The sequence below is a fragment of the Artemia sp. Qi Xiang Cuo genome, chromosome 3 (genome assembly GCF_049724085.1).
Source record: "Artemia sp. Qi Xiang Cuo chromosome 3, ASM4972408v1, whole genome shotgun sequence".
Lineage (NCBI taxonomy): Eukaryota > Metazoa > Arthropoda > Branchiopoda > Anostraca > Artemiidae > Artemia > Artemia sp. Qi Xiang Cuo.
The window spans coordinates 6122947-6137690 of NC_142796.1; the positions used below are offsets into that span (position 1 = coordinate 6122947).

At 34.2% G+C, this 14744-nt stretch overlaps 1 protein-coding gene across 2 annotated transcripts in view; it reads right to left on the reverse strand.

Moving 5' to 3' along the window:
* Pink1 (PTEN-induced putative kinase 1) overlaps nt 1-14744 on the reverse strand; it is a 134765-nt gene that overhangs the window by 50490 nt on the left and 69531 nt on the right. For both annotated transcript variants that reach the window (XM_089108439.1, XM_089108438.1), the window contains exons 2-3: nt 9789-10239; nt 4227-4383 (exon numbers count right to left, since the gene is read on the reverse strand). In XM_089108439.1, the coding sequence (XP_088964565.1) occupies nt 4227-4383; nt 9789-9836 (205 nt within the window). In that variant the 5' untranslated portion in view covers nt 9837-10239. The remainder of the gene's footprint in view (nt 1-4226; nt 4384-9788; nt 10240-14744) is intronic.

Sequence of the window (14744 nt, forward strand, 5' to 3'; positions counted from 1 at the left end):
CCGAAAATCTATGCGTCACCCCGAAAAAAAAAATCTGGTTCCCTGAATCCCCAAAAATCACGCAATCACGGTGCCACCCCTAGCGATCTATCACCAGTGACTTTCCCTGCCAAATATTACTTTGCATACCGTAATTTTTCACTGCTCTCTTGTTCGTTAATTTTTGTCTCTTTTGTTACTTTGCATAAAAACCAGACAGATGCAATATGCAATTGCAAATATTGCAATATAAACAGTTCTTCATACGTTGACAAAGAAAGTATCGTCTTTATGAAATGAGTTTAAATAATTTCGAATGCAGTTTCCCAATTGCTATTTCTTACATCATTCGTAGTCAAGAATTTATTTTCAAGTTGAATAGAAATATAGAACGCATTCACTACTGTACAGCTTCAGCCTTCAGTTGGATTTTGAAATTGACAGTCGACAGATTGTTTCTACAGCTGAATTGTAAGTCTGCAGAATTTTTCTTTTGCTGTTTTTAGATAAGATTTTCTTAATGTTTAATACTCAATTGTTGAACAACTGATAGAAAATACAATCTTCTTTTTGAAACATTTTTACCCCCCCCCCCAAAAAAAACCCTTTTACTGAGAAAAAATTTAGCTATAGACTAAGCTATGTACAAGGTTGGGGAATTAAAGATTGAAACGGAAGTTACCCCAAAAATATGGTTCATAAATAAATTGCAAGTCATTGCCTTTTGGGGGGGGGGGATAGGGGGCTATCGTTTTTAAATGATAATAGCTCATTTTATTTCATTGAAAGCAGGGATGCAAAAAAGATAATTACTTTTTTCATCTAACGTGGAGACAGAAGAAAATGATATCGAATTCCCTGAGAAACCATTGAAATATTTTGATAGACCCAGGGCCCCCCATTGGGACTTGTTCATTGCCTTGGGTATTTTGCGATTTCTCATAGGGTATCGGCCTAATCTGACTTGTGTGGGTGCTCCCTTTTAATTATATTCTTTGGATCTTATTGAATGCCACGGCTAATCTATGACTCAGTTTTTAAATAATATGAGGAATGTCGGAATAATTTTCAGATTTTTGTTGTTGTCTTTGTACCCCTTTACTCATACCCTCAATTTTTATTTCAAGGAACACTAAGCTGTTTAACGTTATTTTGCGTTTTTGTTTGAACCATATAGTGACCTAGTTAATTATTAAGTAAATTATTTTGTCTAATGTAAAGATGAGACTGTATCCTATCAAGGTAGTATCCACAGGGGGGGAGGTAGGGGGGTATCACATTTAAATGATAATATCTCAAAAAAAATTTATTGAAAGCAGGGATGCCAAAAAGTTATTTTTTTTTATTTAAAGCAGAGACGGCATCCTATCAAGGTGGTATCCAGAGGGGGGGGGGGGGTTGTCAGCTATAATATTTAAATGATAATATCTCGATTTTTTTTTTAAAGCAGGTATGCCAATAGGTTAATTATTTTTTGCTATTTAAAGCAGATACGGTATCCTATCAATATAATATCCAGAGGGGGGGGGGGTATAAGGAGTTATTATACTTAAGTGATAGTACCTTGATTTTTTTTTTATTTAAAGCAGGGATGCCAAAAAGTTGAAAAGTTGACGAAAATTAACAAGATTTTCGTGAGTTATACTTGATACAGCACTTGTATAGTTTTACCGTCCAAAGGGAAAGGCAGGGGCGTAGCTCCAGAATTTTTATTGAGGGGGCAAAAAAGTTCCACATGCAGAGAGTCAAGGGGCATGGGCTATATAATAGCTTTTTTCCAATTTATTGGGGGGGGGGCAACTGCCCCCCCCCCCCTTGCCACCTCCAAACGACGCCACTGGGGAAAGGGACATATGCGTCCAACCCGTTTTTTTTATTATTGATGAAACGGGTTTACTTTGAAAACATTCATTCATAAGTACCAGGCAGATTCACACTAAAACGAATTGCTGTGACGAAAGCGATACCGATATTCCCACCTAACATTGCGCTCGAGTGACAATGGCGCCCTTGGTCCAGTACCCAAGTTACATTAAAAGTCCAGGTCATAATAAAAACTTTTAATTTGGGAGGTTCAAGGAGGAGTCTTTGACAGTCTTATGACCTCAAGGTACTAGATGTTGCAACGTTCTTACGTATCTACAGTGGTTTAAAAAATTCGATCACCCCACAAACGATTACCAAAAATATGCATAAATACAACAATTGTAACATTTGGAATATTATAACACTTTTTTCAAAGCTTTGAAGAAATAACTGATACTAAGTGTCCTAACATTTTCTTTGGATTAAGAGTGACGAACTAGGAAGAAAATCTCAACATCTTCCTGGATCTACTTCAGTCTGCATATTATTTCATTTAATTACATTTAAAACGGATGAGCTTTTCATTTTTTACCTAAGAAAATAGCTGGCACTTAATTTTTTTACATACGGGATAAACCATTAAGTGTTTTTTGTTTCATTGTAATTGAAGTGTTCTCATGTGAAGTGTTCATCATATATTTTTCAATTTAATAAATTTATTCCTTTTAGATGCAGTTTATAATTTGACTAATATTAGGTATTTATGAGTTTATAATTTGGAATGAATCCCCAAAAGAAAAAATTAATAATATCCAAAAGAGCAGCCAAAAGCAATAAAAAAGCAGCAGTTCAGCCTTAGCCTACATGACATATATTCTATAAAGAAGCCAAAAAAAAAACTTTAAATGAATTTTTTTTATTTGTAATAATTTTTAATTGGTTTTTTAATAAAAACCAGTTTTTAATACAAGAAGGCTTTTTAGGAATCCAAAAGAGCAAAAAAAAACAATCAATATCAAAGTTGCATATTTCAACTGTTTTAAAGGTGACAAAACAGATACAGGAAAAGGGCATTATGAAAAAATTAAGCTTCTAAGTTCAAAGTTATATTCAGAGTTTTACTCAGATAACTGACGAATTGTGTGATACGGCATTTGAAGTTTTGTATGCAGTAATGCTCGATAAAAAAAAAATACTAATTTTGAATATTATTTATGTTAAGAATACATAGCTAATAGATACTTCAACTACTCGTATTATGCAAGGGTTCTGAAACGCCACAGCCATTTCGTTTCCACCACATTTCTACTTCTCTTGATGAATAACGAAGAAGACCACTTTCAAGCCATGAACAGGCTTGAATCTGTTGTAAATTAAATAAAAAAACAAGTTTTTTTTTACTGAAAGTAAGGAACGACGTTAAGACTTAAAACAAACAGAAATTATTCCTTACATGAAAGGGGCTGTCCCCTCCTCAACGTCTCGCTCTTTACGCTAAAGTTTTTCATTGTTTAAAAAAAATAGAGTTGTGAGAAAGTCAAACTTTAGCGTAAAGAGCGAGACGTTGAGGAGGGGACAACCCCTTTCAAATACGGAATAATTTCTGTTCGTTTTAAGTTTCAACGTCGTTCCTTACTTTCAGTTAAAAAAAAGTTTTTTTTTTAACAAGCTAAAAAAAAATCGCTCTTTACGCTAAAGTTTGACTTTCTCACAGCTCTATTTTTTTTAAACACTGAAAAACTTTGGCGTAAAGAGCGAGGCGTTGATAAAGTCAGCTCAGTTCATTTATCAATATTTGAGAGGATAAATTCAAATATGACATTCTTTAACTGAAAGTAAGGAACGACGGCATTGGTAAAGAGCGAATAATGCTGAATTTACAGGTGCTAAATTTATCATTTTATTCTTCTAATAGCAAATGAAATGTTGCTGATTCTGAAGTTGGTCTGTCATCCCCGTATATATACGTCGTATATATGGGGATAACAGACCAACTTCAGAATCTGCAACATTTCATTTTAAATTCAGCATTATTTCATTTTTAATTAGAAGAATGTTCAACGCAGTATTACAAGATTCAAGAACAGTTAGTGAACTTTCTAAGTCAATGGACTGGTAACTTACTTTGACTCGGAAGTGTTTATTTCTTTTAGTATAAAAGCAGTTTGTTTTAATTTGGATAAGTTAGTAACTCTACTGATGATGATAACCGACTGTGTCATCGAAATATTTGAGTCTTTGTTTTATATTTTCGTTTCACTGTCTAATAAAAGGACCTATCCCTATTTGGATTTCTTATTGTTTTCGTCATAGAAAAGGCAGTGTGGTCATGGAGAATAATAGTTAATCAGTTTGGCTTCTAATCAGCTAATTTCTGATTTGTACTGTTTCAGCCGGTAGACCAATTAGCCTATAGATTAATAAGCAATACATAAACTTACATTTCAAATCCGCAGGGTATATGGCACCATAGCTACCCTTAGCAAGGAAGTCTCCTAAAACCAGTTCATCAACTGATGCAACTCCTTTTAATTTATCATCAACATCAGTGGAAGTTTTTGCTTTCTTTATTGTAACATCGAACATCTGTATAGTTTTCTGAAAAGAACAAAGTCATTAGAGTACTAACATAGCATGGTCCGAAACCAGCACTAATTGTGCTTAATCTGAGATTGCTCTAAATGACACACACTCGAAAAAAAAATAATTGAAAACTACTGACTGAGAAATAACCTTAAGAGACAAATTTATATAATATAACAAACAAAATGACAAAACAAGTTTTATGACAAACACGCTATGTTAAAAGGCAGCCCTCCTCACATCCAACGGGTTTTATTAATAAACTGTAAGTAAAGAGTGGCCCTTGTCAATAAATCCAAAATTGTAAAAAAAGGAAATTTCGATTACAATATATGAACCAACAGAACCCAAGTTCGTTAATTTTGAATTTGCCCCAAGCTATTAAAATATCGAAATTTACGTAATTTAGATAAGGGGGTAAACACCAACGAAAGATCAAGGCCCCCTTCGTATTTTTATACTTTTCGATGAAAAGTATAAAAAATACGATAATAGTCACTAAAATTTCGGTGAGCAACAAAAAAAAAAGTTATATCATAGATAATATTATATTAAGTAAGAAAATAGCCCAAAGGGAGTGGCCCCTTTGCAAAACAGCAAGACCAATATTATTTTCCTCACAGCTTCCTATGTTTTTCATAGAGCCTGCCTCTTTTATAAATTACTCTAATTAGATGTTCTTTTGCAGTTTTTGTAATTCAACAGAAAATTATAATTTTCCGTTGTTTTCATTTTAATTCTGCATAAAGTCAAGAAGATTTTAGAACTTTGAACTTTTTTTATTAAATAAACGAAGTACATAGTATATGAACTTTAAACAAAAGTAGACAGAGAGATGGAATTCAATGCGTCTACTTCTATCAGACAGAAAAACAAAAACAGGGACTCACTTTTCAAAAAGAGAAAAAAATCTATACGAAACTTGAAGTTATTTATTTAATAAACAAAGCTCACAGATAATCAACTTTTAACAAAAGTAGACATATAACTGAAACTCGATGTGTATGTTTTATCACACAAACAAACAAAAAATGCACAATACCAAAAAAGAGGAAAAACAAAAAAAGGAAATATAGAATTATCGGTACTCTTGCATTATATGGGCCATTACAAGGAAACCAGTCACGAAAACCCGTTTTTGACGGGTTAACCGCTACAGAGTAATACAATGATAGCGTGGTTTTTATTGCGTATACGATATTTAAACTGTGTTTTTTGGGGTTGGGGGGGGGGGGAGGTACCTAGGTTAGGTTAAGTTAGGTTACGTATTTAATATATGCTATGCTTTACCCCCACCCTCTAATGTGCAAATATATAGCCCAAATTTGTTTCTAAACTATTATATATTCATCCTATTTTATTTCATTAGCATTAACCAAACTTGACTTTTTAGAAAGACCCATATAATGCAAGAGTACCGAATTATCTATAGATAGATATATCGACCACTGTCTTTCAAAAGTTCAAGGACCATATACAGAAAAAATGGTTTATATTAAAATTTAAATTTAAAGGTAAACGATAAATTGTAATCAAAATATATTAATATTAATTTTTTTTTTATTAATATCCAAATTTTTGTTAATAGTCACAAATTTGGATTTGCAATCTTTCAAATTAAAGTTTAATCTTGATTCAAAATTGAATGTTATTAAAATTTAATTTTGATAAACTTTCAATATTTCATATTAAATATAAATTAAAAAAAATGAATTAAAAAAATTGTTTACTAATATACAATCAATGTTAATATTAACAATGAGATTAAATAAAAAAAAAAAGTTTTTTAAACTGAAATTAAGGAGCTACATTAAAACTAAAAACGAACATAAATTTTTCCGTATATGAAAGGGGCTGTCCCCTCCTCAACGCCTCGCTAATTACGATAAAGTTTTTTATTGTTTTTAAAAATAAAGTTGTGAGACAGAGTCAAACTTTAGCGTAAAGAATCTGACAGTGAATCTGACAGTGATTTTCATTAAAATTTTTTCACTTTTAGGGGATGTTTCCCCCCTCTTTAAAAAATCAGGTAAGTTTTCTCAGGCTCGAAGCCTTTGATGAGTAATACTAAACTTAACAAAATTTGTATATTTAGAATCAGCATTATAAACCCATTATTTTTATACATTTATTGACATAAAAGTTCCGTTTTTAAAAGTTTCGCTTACTATTGAGCCGTATCGCTTGTTTTTTTTTTATTGTTTTTTTTTTTTTATTACGTATATTTTATTACGTATATTATTGGGTTATACCCTTATTCAATAACACGCACTTTAAGTTAAAATTTAAAAAAAAATTTAATTCACACACCCCTGAATCACAAAGGCCAATTAGAATAGATAGCTTTTTTGAAAGCACTAAAAAAACTGTAGCGTAAAGAGCGAGGTATTGACTTGGGGGAGAAAACCCTCATATAAGTAATAATTTCTGTTCATTTTAAGTTCTAATGTTGATTCTTACTTTCAGTTGAAAAAACTTCTTTTTTAATTTAATTTCTTATCGTTTTTTAAATAATGCTTGGAAATCCGGCGCCCCCTTCATAGAAATGTCCCTTACCCCAAAAAAACATCCTCCACGGAAAGATTATCCCGAGTAACCCCCTCCTCAAGCCCCCCTCTCCCCCACCAAAAAAAATTCTTCCTGAAAATGTCTGTATAACCAATACATATGCAATAACCAATATGCAAGCAATGGGCAAAGTTCATAACTTGCAGCCCTTCCCCTGGGAACTGTGGGGGATTAAGTCATCGTAAAAGACATATTTATTAGATTTTCGACTATGCTAAACAAAATGGCTATCTCGAAATTTTAATTGGGTGACTTTGAGAAAAATGAGTGTGGGAAGGGGCTTAGTTGCCCTCCATCTTTTTTGGTAACTTAAAAAGGGCACTAGAACTTTTAATTTCCGTCCCAATGAGCCCTTTTACGATATTCTAGGAGCACTTGGTCAATACCATTACCCCTGGGGAAAAAAAACAAAAAAAAACAAACAAACAAATAAACACGCACCCGTGATCTTTCTTCTGGCAAAAAATGCAAAATTCCAAATTTTTGTAGATAGAAGCTTGAAACCTCTACAGTAGGGTTTTCTCTGATACGCTGAATATGATGGTGTGAATTTCATTAAGGTTCTATAACTTTTAGGGGGTCTTTCCCCCTTTTTTCAAAAATCAGCCAAATTTTCTCAGGCGCGTAACTTTTGATGGGTAAGATTAAAGTTGATGAAACTTATATATTTGAAATCAAAATTAAAATCTGATTCTTTTGATGTATCTATTGGTACCAAAATTCCGGTTTTTAGAGTTTCGGTTACCATTGAGCCGGGTCGCTCCTTACTTACAGTTCGTTACCACGAACTGTTTGACTATAGAGATAATATGGAGATACCTAATATTTAATGTAGAGATTAATTACACTTATATAAAAAACAAGAAAAGAAGATGAAGTTGTAGCAAGTAGTAATGCAATTATTTACATACATACTACAAAAACAGCCTCTTTTCATTTTTGAATTATTTGAAGGTTTTCATTCATAACTCCAAACAAGGGGGTAATATGGGGTTTTTCTCTTTACAAATTCATGTCCAAGATAATCTAAGAAATTTAATACTTGAAATGAAACTTGTCAAGAATGGTTTACTTTTTCGAGGAGGGGGGGGGATAGAAAAACAGAACAAACACGTGAATTATAAGAATTATACAAAAACACACAGAGAACAAATCTTAAAATTGCTAAGTTTACAAGACAAGGAAAAGGTGACGTTGGGTAATGAAAAGATTAATCAGGTGGGTAGCTTCACTTACCTTGGTAGTATTATTAGTAAAGATGGCGGGAGCAGTGAAGATGTTAAAAGTAGAATAGCCAAGGCTCAGGGTGCTTTTTCACAGTTAAAAAAAGTTTGGAAGAACTGGAAGATAAATCTACAAACCAAGATTAGAATATTAGAAGCTACAGTGATGACAGTGGTCAAATATGGCTCTGAAGCATGGGCGCTCAGAAGAGCGGATGAAGATTTGCTAGATGTTTTCCAGAGAAATCGCTTAAGGATTGTTCTGGGTACCCGGCTGACTGACCATATTTCAAACAATAGGCTATACGAAAAATATGGTTCAATACCGCTCTCCTGGGCTATAATGAAAGAAAGGTAAAGGTGGCTAGGGCACGTTGTGTGGATGAAGGATGCCAGATTGCCGAAGATAGTTCTTTTTGGCCAACCATCTAGGGCTAAACGAAAACCAGGTCGTCCTTGCCTAGGGTGGGAGGACGTCATAAAGAAAGATTTAAAGGAAATGGGAGCTTCGTGGGCGGGTGTAAAAAGGGAGGCTTTGAATAGATTGAGGTGAAGGAGGAGCGTGCGTAGCTGTGTTGGCCTCAGGCGGCTTGGTGATGCGGTGAGTTGTTAGTAGTAGTGGTTACAGGACAAGGCACAGAGTCTACCTTCCCCCTATCCTCACCCAAATATAGACCAGGCATGTATCTCTAGTTTCATTTAGATATTGAGGTGGAAAACTTATGTTCAATAAAACCGAGTTGACAGAACAAACGTCCGTTTAATTAACCCAGTGTAAAATAATTGTGGAGAGTGTTGGGTCTGCAGCCCTAATTATCAGATAATTGTTCTGGTTCTCTTTTACATATTAACTGCTTTCACCTGTACTTTAACGTATAAAATTTTCAAGCTTAAATATGACTAAGAGGACACTTTGGCTTATAGCATTAGTATTTCTGTTTGAGTCATCATAGTAGCTGACTAAATCTTTCTTCACTGATTTTACTTTCTGGATAATTTCAAATTGAGTTCCTGAGGTCATTCTGAGGTCAGGTTTTTTGTTCGTTCTGAGGTCAACCAATCAAAGTCATTCAAATTGAGGTCATTCTTTTGATTGGTTGACGTTCCTGCTGGCCAACAAGAGAGGCCACTTAACTTTTCATGAGTATATATATTTTACAGTTAGTTCATGCAAGTCAACATTCAAGTGAGTTAGCTAAGAAAATAAAATAAATTTTAACCCTTAGTTAGGTTAACTCTAGAACTCTTAGGTTAATAAAAGCGAGCTATATTTTCTAAGCCCATTTTTGATTACCTCCTAACCCAGTTAGGGAAAAGAAAGAGAGTTTTAGGCGAGTTCTTAAAATAAGTTGATGGATGGCACCTACACTTATATCTCTGTGGTACATACATATGTCTCCCTCCCCCCTAAAACATATAATAGAGCAGTGGCGGATCCAGGATTTTTTTAGGGCGGGGGGGGGGGGCGCAAAATAGGTTGATCCGTAAAACTTGCGTTAGGAGCAAGTTTAATTAACGCAAACTTGCGTTAATTAAGTGAATTACACACTTTAGACTATGTTAAGGGGGCGCGCACCCCCTCGCTCCCCCACCTCTGGATCCACCACTGTAATAGTGTATTAAACTTACCCTGACATTCTGTGCAGAAACTTCACAAGCCTGCTGTTTGGATACCATTCCATGTTCAAGAGCCCATTCCTGATCAGACGAAAAATATATACCCGTCAAACTCAAAAGAAACAATGGACCTCGACGAAAGCTGGCAAATCTACTTGACTTGTATGCCTGGCTTGCAGGAGACGAGACAAACTTCAAGATATTTTCTTTTGTAAAAAAAGGCTTAATCAAATACCTTCTTGCTTGAGTTTCAACGATGCTTGTGCTTGAATGAATAGTTACATTTTTCACTTTGCCCAGAAAATTGAGTCGGGTTTTAATAGACTGAAAGAACTTCCAGCCGAAGTTGAGGATCAACGTTGACTTGGCAACTCCTGGAGCATGACAGCCCCAGCGTCCAGACAGCACAAAAAGCCGAGTGGAGCTGGGTTTAAAGATAGACTGAATTGGAGCCAGCTCAAATCTATAAAAGACAAATATTAAAATAAAAAATAAGAACGGTGATAAATGCGCAAATAAGCGCAGCAATGCTTAACCCCATTGCGTCGATTCGGGTTTTCTATAAAGCCATTGCTGCTTGTGTGCATGTGTTGTGTATGTCCTCTGCTTGAATGCATATGCCCAGTTTGGAGACCACAAGTGCATAAAATCGACTACCGCAACGATGAAATTGAAACAATGCAAAAAAGGGCCTTAAAAATGACCCTATTAACCAAGTATGTCACTTACAAATCTGCCATCACAGCTCTACACATCCCAGCCCTTAAAGAATGCAGACACCATCTGATGTGTCAGCTTTAGAAATTCTATGCTTTAGGGAATAAACACCATTCCCTTCTACACCCTAACACACTAATTACACAAAATCTGACACAAAAAAAGAACACAATTCGGATTTTTTTTATAGTGTTCTTGGACAACAAAACATTTTTTTTTCCTTAAAAAATTTGATTGCAAGAAAAAAAACTGAGTGATTAGTTAAACCATTTCATTCAATAGTGTGATTAATAAAATCATTTACATAATATCCAACACTATCACTAATTATTACCCAAATTATAGATGTATTTTACACTAAAAAAAATAAAAAATAAAATAAAACAAGCACTTCAACTTCATACTAATTTTTCATTATGGTTATGATTCTACTCAGCAATGTCAAATGGGTAGGGGGAGAAGTGCTCCTACCCCTAGACCCCCCCGCTAGATTAAAAAACATCTTTTTGGGGTCTTTTTATTAAAAAATTATAAATTCCCCCCCCCACTTCATTTTGAAAAAAAATACATTTGGAGAATAAACTTTTCGGAGAATGGAAAAATCTTTTGAGAATCGACACCATTGTTCTTACTCCTTGCCTTCTATCATTTAGCCTACTTTAATAATAAAAATGAAATTAGAAAAAAAGCCATGTTCTAGTAGTGAAAAGGAGGATAGGAAAAAAATGTGGTCTGTAAGAGAAAGATTGATAATTATGCAAGATATCATACAAATTATATTTTTTGTAAATCTTTAAGTATTACACTTTTCTGTATTCATTTTCTTTGATTATGCATTATATATTAGATGTAATATACTGGTCCCATGTCTAAAATATACTGGTTTACATTGTTGCCAAATATAATGATGGAATTCACAAGAAAATATTCTTAAAAGTTATAGTTCCAACAATTTTTTGAATTACACTATTTTAAGCAATTTCATTACATCATTTCTCTATGGAAATCCATTTTTTCTCTTTTTCTACCTTGTCTCAGTTTCTTAACGCAAATCAGCACATTTTTCAAGGCAAATTTGAAAAAAGGAGTCTTTGCAGAATTTTGCTAAAAAAAGAAAATGGGTTGAGCACATTTTCGCTTGATTGTCTGTGCAATTTTATACAAAGTATCTGGTTACACTGGAAATGCTTTAATTAACATTCACATTTTCTTGGAAAAGAATCCGTTGGAACAGAAGGGGTATATGGGTCTGATCTTCACAGGGGGCAAAACCAAGGAATTTTTCTTTGGGGTGGAGAAAAGACATAGTAATGCGTCTTTATGCACTTTCTCAAGCAGCAAAGGAGTCCATCAGAGAAGACTCCGCAAAAATAATTTCTCTCCTTAGACCCCTTCAGGAATGGGGAGGAAAAGGGAGGGGGGCTAGTTGCCCTCCAATCTTTTTGGTAACTTAAAAAGCATTAGAAATTTTTATTTCCTTTCAAATGAGCCCCCCCACCTGATCTTCTAAAACTATTGGTTCAATACAGTCACTCCTGGGAAAAACTAAATAATTAAATAAACATGAATCCATGACCGTTCTTTCTGGCAAAAAATACAAAATTCCACATCTTTGCAGATAGGATCTTGAAACTTCAACAATCGAGTTCTTTGATGTGCTAAATCTGATGGTGTGATTTTCATCAAAATTGCTTGACTTTTTCGCAAATTTTAAAAGTCGGAAAAATTTTCTCAGGCTTGTATCTTTTGACGGTTAACATTAAACTTAATTAGTTTTATATATTTGGAATCAGTATAAAAAAAAATAATTGTTGCATATAGTGTTTTTTAGAGTTTTGGTTACTATTGGGCAAGTTGCTCCTTACTTACAGTTTGTTACCAAAAAACTCTTTGAAATACCCATAAAAATGATTTTCAAAATGTTGGTCAACTGCCCCCTCCAATTGATGTCACAGTTGACCTGCTAAAGCATTATTCTCAATTGGTAAATGCGTTAATTTTACCAACTCCTTTTCTAAACTAGGTAAAAAGAAGCCAAGGCTCCCCCAGAACTAGAAAAATACTTTTTGGGGTGTTTTTATTGGAATATACCTTTTTTAGTATGTTTCATTGGGAAATTGAAAAAAACTACAAATTTGCCCCCCACTAGATATTAAAAAAATACCCCCCCCCCCACTCAACAAAAAAATATGAATTGATGCCACTGGTAAGTGCATATTTGATTGCTGCAGGAAGCATTCCAGACTTTGCACATGAAAAAAAGCTTGTAATATTGACTCATATTGACTGTAATATTGACTAATATTGACTAATATTACTAATATGACTAAATGTAATATTGACTAATATTGACTCAAATTGACTGGATGTTATGGCACCATCCTCTTAACTACTGCAGTAGATGAATAATAAAAAAGGAAAGAAATTGCCAATAGATTGTAGAAAAATCTTAGTCTTAGAAAAGATCTTAATTGCTAAAAATTCTAGTAATCTTAGAAAAAGATAGCACAAAGCTATGGTTATGCAGGCAAGAATGTCTATTATTCGACAAGTTGTTCAGGCATGCAGTATCAGACAAACTTGAAAGCAAAGTAAGCTACATTTGGTTCACACCTTATATGAAACAGCCCTTGTTTCTGTCTTGAAATTTAATTGGAATTTGCTATTCAAACTATATTGTTATTTGTTTATTTTCACCCAAAACAATCAGCAATCAGTGCTTATCATAAAACAAAGCAATAAACACAAGAAAAAAAAAACAATCACAAAGAAAACATTGCTAGCACAAAAGAAAATAAAACAGTACTAAAACAGAAAGGACACATAAAAATATTTCTACTCAAATAAACAACTTCTAGGAAAATTTATCAACATACTGCATCGAACTGAACAGTTTACCAACAATACTTTCCTTAAACAATAACAAACTTTCAGTACAAACAAGATCATCTGACAAGGCGTTCCATAACTGGTAGACCCTATTAACAAAACTAAAAAAACTATGCACTGTTCAGGCTTTTTTTAGGGGGGGGGGGTAAGTTTTATGGATATGTTGGCATGTTGTCCCCTTGTGTCACCTTAAAAATTGAAACATTGAATTAGGGTTTGCATTATCAATACCATGTATAATACAGTATTAATAAGGTCAGACCAATTTCGTCTGAAATCTAAGCTTGGCAGCTCTAGCATCCATCTCTTGTATGGTAAATGCTTAAGGTATGGGGCAAACTTAGTTGTATGTCTTTGTACTTTTCACTCACGGCTGGGCTTAAAGCTTTGACACTTCTAAGCCCAAGCGTTTTTGCAAGATTTTCCGGAAAATCCCCAAAACTTCAGGAATAGTGAAAGCCATAGGGCCTAGTGGGCCTATAAATGAATCCTGGTCTGCTTTCACTGCAATTTTCATTTTATTGCCAATGTTATAATAAGTTCAAAAAAAATTATTTGTAATATAATTCATTTTGGTAAAGCGCCAAATATGCTGAATGACTTATTCGTTTAACATTAGTGATACGGGCAGTATCCAAACTCTTGTTTGTAGTGAAATATTTAGGTGTCTTGAACAGTGGCGTAATTTCATCGCAATTTTTTTTTTTGGGGGGGGGGGGGCAAAGTTGGAGGCAATTTTCCCAAATCAAGTGAAAATGACAATAAAAACTAAAAAAATAAGCCTTTGGAACCATAAATGTACTATTTAGTAATATAAAAGTACTATAAAGGTACTTTATAAGGTAAACCAAAGTCTGGGAGAGGCAGTTGTCCCCCTGCCCCATAGTAAATTGCGCCCCTGGTCTTGACCAGTTTTGGAAAGAGCTAATAAACTGATTTCCCGTAATTTTTGAAATAGAATAGGTCATGGAGGGAGGGCCAGGGGTCAGCTCCCATATTTTTGGAATAAAACATCGTTAATAAGTTTTTTTTTTTTGGGGGGGGGGGGTCCGGCCATGGAGGGAGGGCCAGGGGCAAGATGCTACGTTGTTTTTTTTTTGGGGGGGGGGGGTATCAGGCCATTGAGGACCAGGTTTCAGCTCCCAAAACTTTTAAAATAAATATTGTTAATTTTTTGGGGGGAGGGGAAGGGGGCAGGAGTCGAGCCATGGAGTGAGTTGCCATAGTTATTGGAATAAATTATCGTTAAGATTTTTTTTTCTGGGGTGGGGGGGTCAGGCAATGCAGAAAAAAACAGGGGCCACCATCCATAAGTTTTGGAATAAAATAGTGTTCATGATTTATGATGATTTTTATGTTATA